Source organism: Ictalurus punctatus, chromosome 23 (assembly GCF_001660625.3).
Source record: "Ictalurus punctatus breed USDA103 chromosome 23, Coco_2.0, whole genome shotgun sequence".
Classification (NCBI taxonomy): domain Eukaryota; kingdom Metazoa; phylum Chordata; class Actinopteri; order Siluriformes; family Ictaluridae; genus Ictalurus; species Ictalurus punctatus.
The window spans coordinates 18,776,968-18,797,848 of record NC_030438.2 but is presented as its reverse complement, the minus strand read 5'-3'; the positions used below and the strand labels follow the sequence as shown (position 1 = coordinate 18,797,848).

Genomic DNA, 20,881 nt, shown 5'->3' with positions numbered 1-20,881 from the left:
AAGTTCTGGAACAGTATCCTTTGGACTGATGAGAGCAACTTGGAGATGTTTGGTCATCATGCACAGCGCCATATTTGGTGAAAGCCAAACACAGCGTATCACCACAAACACCTCATACCAACTGTGAAGCATGGTGGTGGAGGGGTGATGATTTGGGCTTGTTTTTCAGCCACAGGACCTCTGAAACTTTCAGTCCACGAGACAACAATAAACTCCACTTTTTTTTTTCCAGAATATTCTTGAGACAAATGTAAGGAAATCTGTCCAGCAGCTTAAACTGGACCAAAGTTGGGTCATGCAACAGGACAATGATACCAAGCACAGCAGCAAATCAACATCTAAATGGCTAAAGAAGACAAAAATGTAGAAAAAGGTATTGGAATGACCAAGTCACAGACTCATAGGCATCCACAACAGTTCTTCTGAAGGCCTTACAAAACTCTTTAGATCTTGGCATGATGACACCACACACCTCAATATCAAAGGGCAGGTTCTAATCACTGGCACCCAATCTTGAACACCTGATTCTAATTTTATGGATTTGAAGGTGTGGTAATTGTAGGGGTGTATTTACTTTTTCCATGTGACACATTTTCAACGTGTTAATTTGGACATTTAAATTGTGAAAATTACTACGAAATGTCAATTTTATGTGTCATTTGAGAGTGTATCACCTTTGTTAATAGGCACGGTTTCAAAGAGGATCAAATGTTTGCTTGTCCAAATATGTAAAAGAAAGAAAAAAAAACCCCAACAATTTCCATGGGGTGCACTTATTTTTTCACACGACTGTAAAGGCTATATAAATGTTCCTGCTAATTAGCTACATTGCCTCAGTCATTGGTTTATAGTCATAGTCATATGATATTGGTTTCATTTTAACTCCACTGTTTTCACACTTGTGTTACTGCGGAAAGAAAGAAGCAAACAAACCAAAACAAAAAAAAAAGACTAGTGAGAATAGACACCTCCTGGTGGAGGAAATGTGCATCGCAGATTCTTGTCATTACTCTGCTATTTTCGCTTCACCTGTCTTTCAGTTTTACTTCGCTCTAAGTACCCGTTCTTTTCCATTCTTTATTAGAAGCTAAAACTAACACGAGCTTCCCAGAACCTTCATAACACGAAGTGCTTTGTCATCTTGCTTGTTAGTTCGTAAACCAACAAGTAACATTAACCACCGGTCTATCGTACTACAAATAAGTTAGTCAAGTTAATTTAATCCTAACCAGCACCAACATATTCCTTTATTTTCCATGTAGCCCTTCCAAATAAAGGTTTTTTTTGTAGCTAATTGTTGATTACGTTGATTACGTGTTATTTATTAATACTGTCTGTGTCTGTTTCTGCTGTTTAAGCTGCTGATTCATCTAAATTTACCTCCAGACTGTGAATCGATTGTTTGACTATTGACTCGTGAGGGTTTTGTCTGGACTCGGGCTGGGCGGAGTCAACGGACAACTATTTACAGCTTGTTCATGGCTGTGGGGATTTGTTCATTCAGCCACAAGAGCATTAGCGAGGTCAGGCGCCGATGTTGGGATGTCGAGGAGGCTCCGGTTCCAGTTCATCCCAAAGGTGTTCAGTGGGGTTGAGGTCAGGGCTCTGTGCAGGACACTCGAGTTCTTCCATTCCAACCTTAGCACAACTTGTTTTCACGGAGCTCGCATTGTGTACAGGCGCGTTGCCATGCTGGTGCAGCTTTGGGCCTCAGTTCCAGTGAAGGGAAATCATAATTCTACAGCATTCCAAGTCGATTCGTTTTCTGTAACAGCTCACCCTGAAGACTTTTATTTCCTCTTACACTACAGAAACTTGTCAATAATTGTGAAACAACTTAGTTCTTGTTCTCATAAAGTTGTTTCCATACCAGTCTCTCATTTTCTCTCGCTTTTGAAATCGATAAGACAAATAAGTGCAGCTTTTTATGTTACAGAGAGACCTCAGAGTGTAAACTCGTCTGTCCTGAAGAGAGTACTGAATGGAGAGAGAGAGAGAGAGAGAGAGAGAGAGGTACACGTTCATGTCATGCGCAGATTAAACATAAACAGTAATGAAGAGAATATCTTGATCGTTTGAAATTTATGATCGTTATGGTCTTTCTGCCTTTTCAGTCTCATCAGGTTGATGTGCTTTTTCCCCCCTTTGCTGGAATGAAGACCACTGCGTGTCGCCATGCCGACGCACAGATTGACTGACAACCCGTAGTGAGTGTAGTAACGATTTTAATGTCACAACTATTGCTAGAATCGGAAGTTTTTATATCAAAGAAAAACGTACGAACTAGTTTTGTGCAAATTTTGTTTATTATCTTGCAATAGTGAGACCACATTCTCATACTTTAGATTTTCTTTTCACATTGACAAAATGGCCGCCATGATGCTGTCTAGCTTGAGATCACACAAAATATACACATGGTAGTACTTAGTACTAAATTTCTGTTTCCTGTTTTGTTTTATTTATTTAGTTATTTATATGGTTTAGCTATTTATTTATTTATTTATTTATTGTTATGAAGTGCTTTGGCATTTTTTAAAAAAAATTTAGTTTTTTGACCCCAAAAATTTATCTTGTAGAATTTCCTAAACTGACCGTCATCCTTGGTGCGTGACGCCATCCGTCGTGGCGAAAACAAAAAGCAAATCTTATCGAAACCTGCATAACGCGGCGTGAAATATCTTGGTATCAAAACTATGTATGAGGTAACCAAAAAACACCTACAAAATGAAACGAATATGATCATGGTTATGATATCCAGTCCCAAAATCGAGTTAACTCCGCAATATATACAGGAGCTTGCGATTTTTAAAAATCGCCGCAGATTATCCACAGATTCGTGCCAAGACGCGTCCCGTGACGTCATCACGATGCGCGTTCAGCCAAAGCTCCCTTCGAGTCACGTGCGTAGGACACAAGTATACCGCCAAAAGGTCTCGTTTACCAACAAACATCGCCGTGAATTTTTTTTTCAAAGTAGTTTTCCACAAAAACCACAAAAAAACTCCTCCGTCTCCAAAAGTTTCTCTTAAACTCTCCCTACGCTTGTTTTTAATCAGAAGGAATCGTCTGTTGAACTTTTTCCCCCCACGTTAAAGCTCTAGTAGCTGTAGCAGTTTAATCCTTTATTTTGCGACCTTAACGATGTCACACTCCGAATGATAATAATAATAATAATAATAATAAAGTATGAGTCCACACCTATCTTCTCTGTAATTGTCACAGGCATTTGTGTATACACTATACGGCCAAAACTATCTGGAAACCTGCTTCTCACACCCACCTGTGGTTCTTCCTGAAACTGATTACACAAAGCTGGATGCACACAAATGTCCAGAATGTCTTTGTACGCTGTAGCATTACAAGTTCGCTTCACTGGAACTTAGAGGCGCTAACCTGTTCCAGCCATGTTACAAAAACATTTTTGTATTAAAATGTCATGTCATTTGTCATTACTGTCAAACTAATGGGAAATTTTCGAATTACTCTCCAGGTTGTATGACTCACTTTAAAGAAAATGGCACGCAGAGTCGGAAGCAACTCTATTAAAAGAGATCACAGATCAGAATGATGAGGGGAATGTCTCACAAGCTAGTATGTAAAATAATCCTTCAATGTGGCATACTTCAATGTACTGTTTTGTGTACAGTGGGGTCCAGAAGTCTGCGAGCACTCGTAAAGATGGTTCTATTTGGCATGCTTTTCTAATTCAATGCAGCCATTTTCATTACAACTTATACTGTTGACAACAACGGGAGTGAAAAGTGGGATCTTTGACATTTTTAGGTGAATTTCTGAGTCATAACGGCGTGCGCTAAAGCACTGACGCCGGCATGGAACCCACAAGTCTGTGCAAAACCCGACGATCCATTTTAGATCAAATCCATCGGCGTGTCATCTGAACACGGGCTTCAGTAGAAGAGCTTGAGTATGAGGAAAATCGGAGGTATTTTTTCGTTCTAGCGAGGATTCGGGGGTTTACTCGCGTTAAGTGTTATGGAATGCGGTTGATTCGCTTCACATCATGTACGTAGAAATTTCTGTGAGGAGATTTCAGGATGATGGTAAATATGCCTGGAGGCAACGGGCTGAAAATTGTCTTAAATTTATTCTCGGAAAGTCACGCACGAGCCGCCTCGGGAGGTCAGGAATTCTTTAATGTATCAAATATATCAAGAATATTTTCTCAACGGCCCACGGGTCGAAGTGATGTCTTGCACATTCATCTTAGACCCTGTAGTACAGCTCAGGTGGGACTCCAGATGGAGTATATAAGTCTTAAAAGTGGACAAAGAGAATTCACTTCAACAAATTAGACAAAAAAAAAAAAATCATTTCATTATTGAGGAAAACGATCCAATATTTCATATCTTATTTCATAATATATAATATTTCATAATATTTCATCATGAACATGAAAAAGGAGATTTCTGAGGACCTCAGAAAAAGAGTTGTTGACGCTCATCAGGCTGGAAAAGGTCACAAAACCATCTCTAAAAAGTTTGGACTCCACCGATCTACACTCAGACAGATTGTGTAGAAATGGAGGAAATTCAAGACCATTGTTCCCCTCCTCGGACCAACAAAAATCACTCCAAGGACAAGACGTGTAATAGTCCATGAAGCCACAAAGGAACCCTGGGTAACTTCTAAGCAACTAAAAGCCTCTCTCACATTGCCTAATGTTGATGTTCATGAGTCCACCATCAGCAGAACTCTGAACAACAATGGTGTGCATGGCAGGGTTGCCAGGAGAAAGCCACCGCTCTCCAAAAGGAACACCGCTGCCCGTCTGCGGTTTGCTCAAGAACATGTGGACAAGCCAGACGGCTATTGTATAAATGTTTTTCTGGACGGATGAGACCAAAATAGAGCTTTTTTGGTTTAAATGACAAGCGTTATATTTGGAGAAAAGAAAACACTGCATTCCAGCATAAGAACCTTCATACTATCTGTGAAACACGGCGGTGGTAGTGTCATGGTTTGAGTCTGTTTTGCTGCGTCTGGGCCAGGACGACTCGCCATCACAGACATGTAATATCGAATCATTTTCCTCAATAAACAAGTGACCAAGTGTAATATTTTTGTCTCATTGGGTCCTCTCTATCGACTTTGAGGACTTGCTGAAGTGTTTTATTCCTCTTATACCCCAGCAATTTGCCAACGATTACAATCTAAATTATTACTATACCTTTTAGTCCAGTAATCGTAACATGTAACGTCAAGTTACTTCCTGTTCTCAATTATGTCATAGCAGCTATAAACAGTCGTTCCCTCACCAGTCCTCTCTTTGTTTTCTCTCTCTCTGGTAATAAGATTAAAAAAACAAAAACCCAACAACCCACAACTTGTCATCCATGAAGCATGAACTCCTCTGTCCTGAGGCCAGGAGCATTGATATGAACTTTTGATTCGCAGCTGCACTACTGTCAGAACTGCTTTATTCAACACCTTCTGACCAATCAGAACAGCGCTGTTGTGTACGGATTTAAATCAGTTCTTCCTGGATTCCTTTCCACTGTGGACTCTTATTGGACGAGGGTCGAATTATTGCGCAGCACGACCTTGAGTGATCATTGATAACAGTAGTGCAGAACTGTTTATAGAATTCTAATGAAAAGCAGCACAAATTTCAGATTAAACTCTATACCGCCTCCTACCAGATAAGCCTCTTTCATTTACTGAACCGTTTCTTACTCACCGTGGTTGCAGTTTATTTGCCCCTGAACACGACTTGCACTGGTATTTCACGCGGGTTCGCTGATTCCATGACACCGTTCTGTATAGCACTCCTCATAAACAGCGTTCGACCTGGCCATTGTCGCGGCCACGAGGACGAGAAACAACCGCCACTGACACACAGTAGGCCGTCGTGCAAAAGTATGTATTACACAGGACGAGAAGAAAATGAACACACCTTGAATAGGTAATATATTCAGCACATATGTACACCACAGTATAGTGGAATTTATTTCTCATTTCTGTCCAGTGATTTTAGAATCTAACATATTTATGTCGCTTCCAGTTTTACACAGAGGTTTTATTTATTCATTATTATCTACTGTAGTTTTCAGAAGCAATATCCCCCCCATATTTACCCAACATTTACTAGTGGATATTATTTTATGACATATTATAACACGTAAACGCTTTTAAAACAATTGTAAAAACAGTCACCACCCAGCGTATTGGAAAATGTATTAAATCATTTCTAGACAACTTCTTGTGTAGTTCACTTGGTAAATTTCACATCTTCGTACTTAACAACCTTGCTGTTCCTCATGACTATTTGTTTGAACTCTACCTCGTGACGATTAACCGTTCCCTCTGATGGTAAAGGGGACGGAAAAGCCATTGGTGAGAACATTTTCTCAGGAGCAAAAGGTGAACGTCGTGGTAATGGGCTCTGGTTGATGTGTTTAGCAGGTGTTTCATGGTGCGTTGGGAAAGGGTCGAGCAGGTCCCATTTTCTCCTGAATCCAAGATCAGCAGCTCCTGGTCCCCAAGCACCCAGCAAACCTGCGTTTTGTCTTCCTGCTCCTGCATCGATTTGCCGGGTCTTGCCAATCAGTTCAGCCATGGTGGCTTTCTGTCGTGGAAATGGGCTTTGCTGGATGTGTTTAGCAGGTGTTTCATGGTGTGTTGGGTTAGGGTTGAACGGGCCCAATTTTCTCCCCAATCCAAGATCAGCAGCTCCTGGTCCACAGGCACCCCTCAAACCTGTGTTTTGTCTTCCTGGTCCACCGGCACCCATCAAACCTGCGTTTCGTCTTCCTGGTCCTGCCTCAATTTGCCGGATCTCGCCAATCACTTCAGCCATGGAGGCTCTCTCTACTGCACGTGTCATCACCATCCTGGACACAACGCTACAGTATGGATTGTCTTTCAGAGACTCTTTAACCTTGGTCGGAGTCACACTATGGGTTGGAAGCCTGACCCTATGGCAAAGTTCGGCAATGATTTTGCCCATGGCCCACACATCTGAATGCTTGTCTCGAACGTTTCCTTGCCAGATCTCAGGAGCAGAGTACGCCGTGTTGCCCATGTTTCCGGCAGAGCTTAAGCCGTTTCTGAAGAATTTTGCCAGGCCCATGTCAATGATCACAGCACGATTAGATCCGTGCTCAATCTAGTGGGATGAAAAGAAACAGGAGATCAGTCACTGAAAGTTCATCATTTCTACTGGCAGGTGAAATGTTCCCAATCAGCAGCTCTGACAGTAGTGCAGCTGCAAATCATGGGTTTATTTTGATTCGTTAGTTCATATTTCATTGGTATAAATAAGTGGAATACAACAATTAATCAGTTTTGGGGTTGTAACACCGAGTAACTCCGTTACTAACACCACCCTGATGATGATTTTGCTAAAACAGCATGGCATAGTGTTGTATAACTTACTTATCCTCCTTCTCATGTTATTTACTTTATGCCGATCCTTAAAGGTTTGCGATTGGGAGACCGGTTATTCGGCTTCTTTGGTGAATTTCTTGAAGCCTACGGTACATCAGCACTCACCATGATGTTGTCTGGTTTGAGGTCCTGGTGGACGATGTCTTTGCTGTGCAGGAAGTTCAATCCTTCACACATACCCGTGATGATGGTGGCCTTCACCGACGATAGCTGTAAAGAACGTTAGCAGTAGCATTTAAACGGTGCATGTAACATTTCTGAAATCTGCTTTCATTCCCGACACATACCTGTATTTTCGATTTCTGCACGTTAAATATGGCCGTCTCAAGATCCTCTCCGAAGACGAACTCCAGGGGAATGTGCCACTTGTTGTCTTCCAGCCACGGCATCCCGAGGAGCCTCACCACGTTGTTGTGTTGTGCTTTCCTGCAGTTTGAATGTTCGAATAAGCGATTAATGGAAACATACGCGGTGCTAGGAGCTGTAATGAAAGAAGCTTTATTTCATTGTGCGGTTATTGTAATAATAAAGGAACTTTTTAAACGGCACGTAAGCACTACGTGAGTCATATAAGCTCCCCTTTACTGTTAACCGTAATGAAATGATGAATTCTCTTAAGATAAAGAGCATGATATCTGTGGGAGGAATCGTATAAATTTGCTCACTCATAAACTCGGCACTCTCTGGAAAGCTGTTCCTTAGTGATGACGTACACAGGCACTTTCTTCAGCGCGGTCCATTTGTCTTTGTACTTTTGCTTATACACTTTCCCAAAACAGCCCTCTGCCAGGGTTTTTGTAGAAGGTTCCATCTAATGTTCAAACAGATTTAAGAAAAACGTGACAGTCTTTATATTTTCGCGTTTAACAGGTGTTACAATGATTTTTTATGTCTCTGACACTAGATAGCAGAGGCGTTATTATGTTTCCCTGTTGTCCATTCTCGTTAGACCAGTATCTCAAGAACGTGCGGTTGACTGTTTGTAGAATCGACCGTATATGCAGTTATCATCATAACCAGCTGATGAACCGATTCGATTTGGGAATTGTTCGGCAAAGTCAAATGTCTGAAATCATTTGTCTTCAATAGCTCCCTTTCTACCTTTAAATAGATTTGAAAGGCATTTGAGGCATGCAAATTGCTAACTGGAAAGACTAGACTTGTCAGTAGCGGAGACATTGACGGCATCGAGTTGCACTTGTTCTTTTTTACGGTACGGGAAAGAACATGGAGCGATGACTTCCCAAATATCTATTACGAGGTTCATGCGTTGTGCACAGAATCTGTAAAAAAATTGTTTTATCAGAGCTTGAAAAATGTCGAGTCTAGGAGCTATCAGAAGAATTTTAACAGTGTATGATGTGTGTCTTGTTTGACCGCCCCGCCACCCCACCCCTCCCCTCCCCTCCCCCGCAACACTCCTTTAGTGCCATGCTACGCAGGACAATTACTCTGTTAAGGATTTATTCGATTGGACCACACGGTATCTGAGAAAAAAAAATTTAAATAAAAAATGTTCATATTGTTTGTTCATCTTGTTATTCAAAAATGTTTGAGACATGAACCAAAATTGTATATGAAGTTGTATGTAATTTGCTTACCGTAAACAAAACCACTGCAAAAATGGTTTTGAAAAAAAGTTTTTATTAAAAAAAGTAATAAAAAAATCTTCATACAATTTTTAAAAAAGAACTTTGGTTATGTCCTTATATTCACTTATATTAGCACAGCTTAAGCCCCCCCCCCCCCCCCCACCACCACCACCACCACCATAAATAAGTAATATTAAAACAGCTCAAACTATTCAAATAAGTAAGCAAAAGAACCTGTAATCAGTTCTGATCAGTAAGAGTAAATGTTCATACTGCACCTTCTGCTCAGCAGTTGCTCAGATTTGCTCAGCGGTTATTGTTTTATGAAGAAAGTGCTGCAGATTGAGATCTTTTCATTCTCACCACACCCTCATTCCCCAAAGTGAAAATAAAAACTACTTACTGATAGGCCAGTGGTGACGTATTAGGGGGGTTTTTGTTGTTGTTGTTGTTGTTGTTGTTGTTTTAAAGAAAAACATATGACCAGATTTATTTATGTGTTGGGAGCAGGGGAAACACTAAAATGTGCAGGACCAGGGTTGGGAAACTGTGATATAAAGCAAAAAACAATGAGGTGACCCACCAATCCTAATCGAACATTTAAACTGGACCATTCAACAAAAACAACAACAACAAAATCACTTAGCTAAAAAAAGCAACACTAAACTATTAATGTGTATCACGCTGACCTCAATATGTGTGAAGGAACCAGTTCAAGAATCAAATCAAATTTTTCACATGAACTGGGCATGGTATATTATTATTGTATTTAAAATATCGAAAACCAGTGTCAACAAATAGCTATTGTCCCTACGGCCACTAGATGGCAGTGTTGTCTTCCTGTTCAGACACACAGACAGTTTTATGACGCTGGCCAAACAATTCATGGGGTGAAATCAGGGCCAGTATATGGGATTTAAAAAGAACGTGCTATTTATTTTATTTTATTTTATTTTATTTTATTCAAACTTGCACTTTCATAGTTTCGAATATTTCTTAGCCTGCAACTGTATGTCACACTTTGTGTGCAAGTGTAAAAATTGTGTAGCCGTGTATTGAAATGTTCGAACACGTAAACTTTGTGTGTAGAGAGATTTTTTGTGAAGCGTTAATAAAATTTGTGCACAAATTATTCCCACGGTCAGATTTTTCCGGAAAACATTTCACATTCAAGAAGCAAACCACCACTACCCCCAAATCTCCTTGACTTGCCTTCACACGTAGAAGTTAGTAGTCGATGAAAAGACTACCAACTGACTTTCTAATCAGAAAGAGAATTCCGGGAAGGGGCAGCGTGTCCTCGTTAGTACGCAGGTGCGAAATCGTTACAGCTCCCGTTACTGCATTGCTGTGTGTTTGTTTTGTGTCGCTGACATTACAGACACAAACCTGTAGTTAAAACTAAAAATACAGCCCCCTCCGAAAATATTGGAATGGCAAGGCTAATGCTTTTTCATGTAATTATCACTATTTTGGGGGCTAGATTCTACTTAATACTAGGGTTGCTGCAAATAAAGAGAGATATGGAATTGTGCTTTTGAAAATAAAGCTGTTTAAAGCCATAATCAGGTAGAAAACTGAACTGTTTTCCAAGCTCACCTACAGGTATTTAAATCAACTCTATTCATAGCTCAGATTTTTATTCCTTTTAGAACTCAAATACATCGTATTCCACTGAAGAGAGATTTAATTGCGGCTTTATTTATAAATATAGTTGAGCCAAGTTTCCATCCTGAACAAATCCTTATTTCATTCAAAGATTCATTCGCTCATTATATTTTCAATGATGCATATTCAACATATTCTCATCTGCCATTGATACACGGTAAGAATATATTATACATGACTAGAAGAATACTAACACACATTATGCATTTAGCAAAAACACATTCTCTACATATACACACACACCGTATTATTTCTTTATAGTTTTGAATCTGGAAAACATATACAAGAGAGGTCTTGCATTGTGTATTATGTAACTTATCATTCTGTCTTCAAGTTCACACTGTTTTCAAGTTTCCCCCACTTATCACCATAACATAATCACTTTACATCTGCCAATCTGTTGGCGTTACTATTTTTGTACACTCTCCCACTCTTTCATACTTAACAACCTTGCCATTCCTCATGAATATTGGATTAACCTCTGGCTTGCTAGCACCATCATCAAAATAATGATGAACCACCGTTCCATGTTCTAGTAAAGAACAGGAAATGGAGAACTGTGAAAACTGATTGGCCAATGCTGCTGCAGAAGGGGCCAGACCTTATTTGCTTTGCCCAGAAGTTCCTGTGACATCCAGTTCCTGTGACATCCACTTGCAGGTCCAAACACGTGTTTGATCTTCCTGCTCCTGCCCTCTGAATTGCCCCAGAATAGAGGCCTATGTTGTAGCCTGATATGCCCTCTCATTTGCCCCCAGACAAATGGACTGAATTGCAGCCTTAATGGCCCCCTGATTTGTCCCCCTAAAAAGGCTGAAATTGTGGACATACCTGCCCCATGAATAGCACCCTGAATTGCCACTGATTTGCCCCCTGTTTGCCTCCAATTTCCCCCTGAATTGCCCCCTGATTTGTGCCCTGTTTTGCCCTTTGAATTATCCCCTGAATTGCCCCCTGAATTGCCCCCTGAATAGCGGCCTATGCTGTAGCCTGACTGGCGCTCTCATTTGCCCCCAGACAAACGGCCTGAATTGCGGCCTCGATGACTCCCTGATTTGTCCCCCTACAAAAGGCCGGCATTCCGGCCTTACCAGCCCTATGAATAGCGGCCTGAATTGACCCTGATTTGCCCCCCAATTTGCCCCCATTTGCCGGGTCTCGCCAAACACTCCAGCCATGGTGGCTCTCTTTCGTGGAAATGGGCCATGGTGGATGTGTGTAGCAGGTGTTTCATAGTGTTGTGCTTCTGTTGGGTAAGGGCTCAGCAGGACCCGTTTTCTCCCCAATCCAAGATCAGCAGCTCCTGGTCCACAGGCATCCCTCAAACCTGCGTTTTGTCTTCCTGGTCCACAGGCACCCCTCAAACCTGCGTTTTGTCTTCCTGGTCCACAGGCACCCCTCAAACCTGCGTTTTGTCTTCCTGGTCCACAGGCACCCCTCAAACCTGCGTTTTGTCTTCCTGGTCCACAGGCACCCATCAAACCTGCGTTTTGTCTTCCTGGTCCTGCCTCAATTTGCCGGATCTCGCCAATCACTTCAGCCATGGAGGCTCTCTCTACTGCACGTGTCATCACCATCCTGGACACAACGCTACGGTATGGATTGTCTTTCAGAGTCTCTATAACCTTGGTCGGAGTCAAACCATGGGTGGGAAGCCTGACCCTTCTGCAGAGTTCGGCAATGATTTTGCCCATGGCCCACACGTCTGAATGCTTGTCTCGAACGTTTCCTTGCCAGATCTCAGGAGCAGAGTACGCCGTGTTGCCCATGTTTCCGGCAGAGCTTAAACCGTTTCTGAAGAATTTTGCCAGGCCCATGTCAATGATCACAGCACGATGACATCTGTGCTCAATCTAGTGGGATGAAAAGAAACAGGAGATAAAGATTTAATAATTTCTGAAATTCTCCCAGTCAACAGCTCTGACACTAGTGGAGCTGCAAATCACAGATTTATTTTGATGCACACTGAAAAACATTGCACACACACACACAAAATTCACTTAGCTAAGAAATCAGCATTAAACAATTAATGTGGATCACTCTGACCTCAATATGTTTGAAGAAACCAAAGCAAGAATCAAATCAATACAGTGAGTCGTAATGATAACGGACAGACTGGTTTTGCAAATAGGCACATAATTAGGTGTATTTTTAGTATTATTATAACTACTACTACTACCACCACCACTACTACTACTACTACTTCTACCATTACTACTACTAATACCACCACTACTACTACTACCACCACTACTACTACCCCCACCACTACTACTACCATTACTACTACTACTACCACCACTACTACTACCCCCACCACTACTACTACCACTACCATTACTACCACGACTACTACTACCACTACTACTACCATTACTACTACCACCACTACTACTACCATTACTACTGCTACCACCACCACTACTACTACCACTACTACTACCATTACTACTACTACCACCACCACTACTACTACCACTACTACTACTACTACCACTACTACTACTACTACCACTACTACTACCACCACCACTACTACTACTACTACCATTACTACCACCACCACTACTACTACTACTACTACCATTACTACCACCACTACTACTACCACTACTACTACCATTACTACTACTACTACTATAACTACTACTACTACAACTACTAATTTTATTACTATTTTTTTATGCCCCTAAATGTCTACTGTGAACACTCAAATTTAATCAAATGTAACTCCTGCCTACTTTTCATATACAGCTATCTCACAGTATCCTAAGCTTTTGAGAGAGAATTTCATGAAACTACTAAGAATTTTAATAAACATCAGTTGTCGAGATTTAACAGTATAAAAATGCTAGAAAAGTCCATGACGACAGATTTAAAAAAAAAAACAAACAAACAAAAAAACAACTCTCTTTGTTTATGCTTATGAATACATACTTATTATTCCCTCTCAGTACAGTATACCTAGTGATGATGATTTTTGTGAATACCACGCATGCCACGTAGTGATGAATGTTCTGACAATCGTTATCTCGATGCTATAATTCTGAATGAAAGTACAGCATTTTCGGTAAATTGAACCTTTTACAAATACTGACACAGTAGGCCATTGTGCAAAAGTATGTAGTTTTATAGGACAAAAAGTATTTTAACACATTAAATATTTAGCAAAACATATTCACCGTATACACACACACACACACACACACACACACCACATTATAAGTTCTTTACAAGAGAAACAGTGCATGATTTATGTGTGGCAAGACTATAATCCCGGTTTTCCCCACTTTTGTCTCTGGTTGTTATCTCCACAGCGTAAAGAGTTTAAATCCACCACCTGGAATCTTTTCTCAGTACTGTCTCGGGAAACTTCTCCACTCGTTCCAGTGATTTTACAGCGTGACCCCTTTTTGTAATGGCTCAAGTTATGCACAGTGTTTTCAAGGGATGTTTATAGTATTCACTATACTTTGTAAAAGCGACACATTTTCCCCTCAGATGTTCCCAAGATTCACAGGTTGAAAGTATATGATACTGGCGACTTCCAAATCACATCCCAGCAAAACTGAAAAGCTGATTAAATCGTTTGTATTCTTTTTCTTGTATTGATCACTTGGTAATCGCCACGTGGTCATACTTAGCAACCTTGCCGTGCTTCATGACTATTTGTTTAATCTCCATTTGGCCAGTGTCGTTATCAAAACTACGATGAATCACCTTTCCATCTTGCGGTAAAGGACAAGGAATGGATATTTGTGAGAATTGATTGGCCAATTCCGTCGCAGTAACAGGAACTATAGCTTGAAGTCGTGGAGATGGGCTACGGTGGATGCGTTCAGCAGGTATTTCGTGGTGTTTCGCTTCTGGAGGATAAGGGGTCGGTGGGCGCAATTTTTGCTTCGCGCCAAAATCAGCAGCCCCTGTTCCCCAGGCGCCCATCGGGGCGGCCATTGGGGCGCCCATCGGGGCGGCCATTGGGGCACCCAAACCTGCATGTGGTCTTCCTGCTCCTGCCCATTGATTTGCCCCCTGATTCGCCCCGATTTGCCGGATCTCTCCAATAACTCCAAACATGGTGGCTCTCTCTGCTGCATTCTTCACAACCATACTGGACACAACACTACAATAAGGATTGTCTTTCAGAGTCTCTTTAATCTTGATGGGAGTCAGATTAAGGGTCGGAAGTCGGACCCTGGCGCAGAGTTCTGCACTCATTTTTCCCATGGCCCACACGTCCGAACGCTTGTCTCGAACGTTCCCTTGCAGGATCTCAGGAGCAGCGTAGGCCTCATTGCCCAAGTTTACGGCAGAGCTTAAGCCATTTCTGAAGAATTTTGCCAGGCCCATGTCAATGATCACAGCACGATGAGATCCGTGCTCAATCTATTTGGATGGAAAAAAAATAAAGTTGATATAAAAAAATAGCTTTGGAAATGAGTCTCCATTATCAGCACTTTTTAACGATCGGTGGTAAAGTCGTAACGTTATGTTTTCCACCATGTGAAAGTCTTCTGGTTAACAGTTGGTCTATCGGTCTATCAGTGGCATCCTGCTTTTTTTTTCTTTTCTTTTTTCGTCTTAGTACAGTGGATATAAAAGTTTGCACACCCCTGTTAAAATGGCAGGTTTTTGTGAGGTAAACCTTTTCTACCTTCATTGTGAAATTTGAACCTATTAATTAAAGTGAATCATTAACTACCTACTAAACTACTGTTTTGTTGAAGCACCTTTAGCTTTTATCACAGCCCTTCAATACTTTGAGGTAAGTATCAGTCAGTTTGGAGCATCCTGACTCAGCAATATTTTGCTGTTCTTCCTTGGAAAAGCATTCTAACTCTGTCAGACTGTCTGGGCATCTCCTGTGCACAGCCCTCTTCAGGTCACCACGCATATTTTCGATTGGATTTAGGTCTGGAGTCTGGCTGCGCCGTTCCAAACCCTTGAACTTGTTTTGAAGAAGATGTTCCTTTGTTGATCTGGTGGTTTGCTTTGGGTCGTTGTCTTGCTGCAAGGTGAAATTCTTCTTAATCTTAAGGTTTTAAAGCCACGAATAAAGCTCCAGTTCCAGCTAAAGAAAAACAGCCCCAGAGTATGATGCTTCCACCACCATGCTTCCCATGCTTGTTTTTTTTTGTGTGTGTGTGTGCGCCAACCATATATTTTGGTTTTATGCCCAAAAACCTCAACCTGGGTTTCATCAGAACATGGTTCTGGGAGATTATTATTATTATTATTGTTATTATTATTATTATTATTATTATTAGTTAAAAAGGGCTTCCGTCTTGCCACCTGACCCCATCACCCAAACATATGAATAATTCAGAGATTGTTGTCACATGTAAGGAGCAATCAGTACTTGCCAGAAATCGCTGCAATTCTTTTAATGTCGTTGTAGGCCTCTCGGCAGCCTCCCTGACTGGTTTAAACCTGATCTTCTCATCAATTTTAGAGGGACGTCCTGTTCTTAGTAGCGTCACTGTCGTGCCATATTTGCTCCACTTGTTGCTCCACTTGTCTTTACAGTGTTCCATGGTATATCCAATGCCTTGGAAATTTTTTTGTAACCCTCTCCCGATTGATTTTTTTAACAGTGAGATCCCTTACCTGCTTTGTAAGCTCTTTGCAGCCCATGGCTACCAAGAAGATGTCAGGAAAATCCTATAGGAATTAAGCTGGACTTTTTGGGGGTTAATCAGTCACTTTAATTGATGGCACGCGTACACTAAGAGTATTTAACATGAGTTTGAATGTGATTGGTCGATTCTGAAAACTGCCACATTCCTAATCATGCAAGGGTGTGCATACTTATGCAAGTTAGGTATGGGAGGTGTTTGTTTTTCTTTTTTCTTTTCCAAAAACATTTCTGCGTGTTTGCCACTTGATATTTATACGTTGCAATTTACACGATTGAACTTTTTTTTTTTAACATTACAAAATTTTAACAGGGGTGTGTAGACTTTTTTTTTTTTTTAATATCCATTGTATCTTTGAGAGAACCTGAGAGGACCACTGTTTCTAGCTGCTATAACATAAGCGATAACATGAAGTTCCAACATCACATGTAACTATTAACGAATCGAACGACTGAATGTGTTGCTCTTAAACAAATAAACAATCTAATCATTGGCAGATTGCTGTAGCGTAAGCGGAATTAAACACTTTGAGAAGTGCTAAACTATTGAATTTCTTGAAGCCTACGGTACATCAGCACTCACCATGATGTTGTCTGGTTTGAGGTCCTGGTGGACGATGTCTTTGCTGTGCAGGAAGTTCAATCCTTCACACATACCCGTGATGATGGTGGCCTTTACCGACGAGGTCAGCTGTAAAGAACGTTAGCAGTAGCATTTTAGCACTAGGTAAGGCGAGTTTAAATCTTTATTTATTCTTAATTATCCGTCGATTCATTTCCGACACATACCTGTATTTTCGATTTCTGTACGTCAAATATGGCCGTCTCAAGATCCTCTCCGAAGATGAACTCCAGAGGAATGTGCCACTTTCCGTCGTCCAGCCACGGCGTCCCGAGGAGCCTCACCACGTTGTTGTGTTGTCCTTTCCTGCAGTTAGAAAGATCGAATACGTGATTGACAAAATCTCTAAATACGTGTGATTAAAATATCTGTGTGAGGAATGATAACTTTACGCACTCGTAAACATGGCACTCTCTGGAAAGCTGTTCCTTAGTGATGAGGTTCACAGGCACTTTCTTGATCGCGGCCCAGGCGTCTCCGTACTTTTGTTTATACACTTTCCCGAAGCAACCCTTTGCCAGGGTTTTTGTAGAAAAATCCATCTAATATATTCAAATCACAAGTACAGGAGAAAAGTTGATCGTTAACGTGTTTTTTATTTCCTCATTTAACAGGTGACGCGGATCTTTTTTTTTTCCTTTTAAGGCGTGTCAAAAAACAAGGTGTTTTCGACAAGGTGAGGTGAGTCACCAGACATCTATTGCAGCAAGCCCATGTTCTGCACAGCGACACTCAATTTCATCGATTAGAGTTCCAGAAGTCGTTACTGTATTCGATACGAAACTCAAAAAGTCTACGAGCTATCAGGATCCGGAGCAAAAGATTTTTCCCGTCTGTAATTAACGCTTTAAAGATTGTAAATTTCATGTGCGTTAGGTTTGATGCAGATTTCTATAGATCCTGATTTCGGCTTCCTTTTTTGTTTTTTTTTAAATTTTTTTATTTATTTTTTTTTCATGACACAAACTGGTGGTCACAAGCTTTATTCGTTTCTAGATTAACCCAGTGGGCTTTCCAGAAAAGTCCCTGATCTCAAAACCGGTCCAACAGATCTATTTAATTCCAAACGTGACGGAACAGCCTGTCTCACGTGTTCGTTTTCCAATACTAAACAACAGTTGAGGAGTTCAGATGTGTCCGGGCTCGTGCCGAGTAGACAGTTCAGACTGATGATGAGATCCGGCCCTCGCTTCAGGCAAGTATTACGAAACCAAAGCGCTCTATGTGTCCGTTTCCAGTCACCTTTACATCATTACTGGAATTTCCAGCTATAGTTTTTGGTAGAACCTGGTTTTTTTGGGGGGGCACAAACTTTTAAACCACTCTCGTTTATTTTATTTTTTTCTTTAATCATTATAAACATCGTAACATACACTCTTTAAATGAGTTAGCTTGCTGGAAAGCTAAATCTTTAAATATATATATATTTTTTTGCTATAAATGTATTTTTTTTGTCTCCATTTTGTCCACACTACATACTGTTGTATTAAACAGTACAGTTTATTTAGATGATACATATAAGCTTATAAGCTTACTATATCATATTAATACTTACATAGTATTATCTAGTCTGATGATGATGATGATGATGAATGTTAATGATTAATCATGAAGGAAGGTTTTTTTTTATTTGTTCTGAAAATCCCTATTAGATTTAGTTTGTTTACTACCGCGTTACCAGACGAATGCCTCGATTTGTTCGTAGCCTAAAGAAAAATGGCATATGATATCGCTTGCACAGCCGAAAGTCTCAGTACATTTGCTTGATATGAGCGAGCGAGCGAGTAAAACTATACTAACAGTATTCCAAGTCAATATTATTAAGAGCGTTCAGACTCAAACTCATACACACAGCTAAGCTTAATTAATCAGTCTCTGATTGTTAAGAGACATCAAACGGAAATGTACAAGACTCACCTTATAGAGCTTCGCTCAGCAGTTCACGTCGTATGAAGTCTCAGAATGACAGCGCTGTTCTTTGATGAATATCTACCTCTGTGTGTGTGGGTGTGTCTGTGGGTGTGTCTGTGGGTGTGGATGTCATTGTTCTTGGCACATCCTCATTCAGGAAACTGCCAAAAAAAACAAAAAAAGAGGACTTACATGGCGATCATGTATTTCTCATGGAACTTGTGACATATTACTAATTTTTTTTTCCCCTTTAAGGAAAAACATGTTCCTTAAAGAACCGAACGCCAACATCTGACACTTATAATTGAGCAAGAGACATAAAAGTATATATAATATACAATACAATTGTATATAATATGAAACATATCACACTTGGAGTTATAATAATAAGCTGCTTTTAAAGAATCGATTCTTTTTTGAATGACTCTTTTTTTTTTAAATGAAACGATTCACGAAGACTGTAGCGCCGGCTAGGATGGGGAGGTTAATGGAGCTGAACGAATGAATCACAAAGCACAAACGAATCATTTCGTTTATTTATAGAGCTCTGCTTGGTGATCAAAGAAACGGTGAGGTCATGCATCAGTCGCTCCTGGAAAAATGAATCCTGAGTTGTTCACTGACATATAAAGAAAGCAGTTCCTCTTTTACATCAGTGGATTCCAAATGCTCATCTAAATTTTATTTATTTATTTATTTATTTACCCTTTGTTTGCCCTTTACGTGCCAATTAGCACAGCGATCCTAATTGTTCTTGGCCATTTATTTCTTCTTTGCACACAAATAAAAATGTCCCTTTTCGACATGAAAACATTTAAATAAGCAGGTAAATAAACAATGCTCAAATGTTCCTTGTTTACTTTTTCGCCTTAACTGTGTGTTTGAATTATTGACGTTTGATAGACAGTAAGAACACAACATGTGTTATTTTCACTTCAGACACTGGATGGCAGTATTGTCTTCTTGCTCAGACACTTTCCTGACACCAGGCCAAACCATTGATGGGGAGAAATGAGGTCCAGGGTCATAAATTCAGCATGAAAACTTTACCACCTGCCAAAAATATGATGCCATCAAAACGTAAGGATATCTGACCCTCAAGGATGAGAAGGTGCGTCTCAGGACACTGCAGAAGGCCTGACGGGGCATGTCAACGTCACAGTGCTGGAAATTATTCAGCGTAATATCCTCGCTGTGTACGCTGTGCTCTCGTTCTCTTCTTCCCACTGAGGAGTGGTTATACGTGAAGCTTCAGAGCCGTGCTGAGCTTCCTGTAGCACCTGACTCACACCGAGTTCCTGTCACCACGCCGACGATGAGTCAGGTGTTTGTTAACGCAGGGGAACATGTGTAATTGTTCTGTCGGAAGTTTGTCATGATATATGAAGGCTTTGGCGAAAAAAAATTCTCTCTTTGGCATGGAATGATAAAAACCACCATATACACTCACCATCCATTTTATTAGGAACACCTGTACAATGCGATTATCCAATCAGCTCATCATGTGGCAGCAGTACGGTGCATGAGATCGTGATACTCACGGTAATGTTCAAACAAAACATCGGGGGGAGAAATCCGTCATCTCAGTCAGTATTTCATGCCAAACAGGCTTGGTTTAAGTATTTCAGGTGGCTGTGGCGGATCAGGTGGTAGAGCGGGTTTGTCCACTAATCGTAGGGTTGGCGGTTCGATTCCCGGCCCACGTGACTCCACATGCCGAAGTGTCCTTGGGCGAGACGCTGAACCCCGAGTTGCTCCCGATGGCAAGCTAGCATCATGCGTGGCAGCTCTGCTACCATTGGTGTGTGTGTGTGTCTACACAGAATGGTGCGTAAAACAAAAATCATCCGGCGAGCGGCAGTTCTGCAGCGAAGAGAGACATCGGAGGAGAACGGAGCCGAGAGAAAGGCTCCGCTAACTCGGATGGCGTTTCCAAATAAGGTGTCACGTTATCATGGAACAGGTCTTTAATTCCAGTTTTTCTATAACATTGCTTTGAGGCTCAAATACGCCCTGACAATTAGCGCACAGGAAAAACCTCACCTA

The 20,881-nt window shown here is 40.9% G+C and overlaps 2 protein-coding genes across 3 annotated transcripts; both read right to left on the bottom strand.

The window, feature by feature from the left end:
* Positions 1-5,927: 5,927 nt before the first annotated feature.
* LOC108256183 (inhibitor of nuclear factor kappa-B kinase subunit alpha) lies at positions 5,928-9,390 on the bottom strand. The gene is made up of 5 exons (XM_017452772.3): positions 9,278-9,390; positions 8,073-8,218; positions 7,695-7,833; positions 7,513-7,617; positions 5,928-7,126 (listed from the first exon to the last, which is right to left on the bottom strand). Exons 2-5 carry the CDS (start codon positions 8,216-8,218, stop codon positions 6,230-6,232), a joined length of 1,287 nt encoding a protein of 428 aa, XP_017308261.2. The 5' UTR covers positions 9,278-9,390; the 3' UTR covers positions 5,928-6,229.
* A 1,289-nt stretch (positions 9,391-10,679) lies between these two features.
* On the bottom strand, positions 10,680-18,956 carry zmp:0000000881 (inhibitor of nuclear factor kappa-B kinase subunit alpha). 2 transcript variants are annotated; one of them, XM_017452760.3, is made up of 5 exons: positions 18,842-18,956; positions 17,321-17,466; positions 17,092-17,230; positions 16,886-16,993; positions 10,680-12,520 (listed from the first exon to the last, which is right to left on the bottom strand). In XM_017452760.3, the coding sequence occupies exons 2-5, from the start codon at positions 17,464-17,466 to the stop codon at positions 11,603-11,605; spliced, it is 1,311 nt and encodes a 436-aa protein (XP_017308249.2). In that variant the 5' UTR covers positions 18,842-18,956; the 3' UTR covers positions 10,680-11,602. The 2 variants fall into 2 exon arrangements, with proteins under 2 accessions (XP_017308249.2, XP_017308250.1); XM_017452761.3 differs by lacking the exon at positions 10,680-12,520 and adding an exon at positions 12,600-15,053 and having other exon boundaries at positions 18,842-18,954.
* Between the last annotated feature and the right edge of the window lie 1,925 nt (positions 18,957-20,881).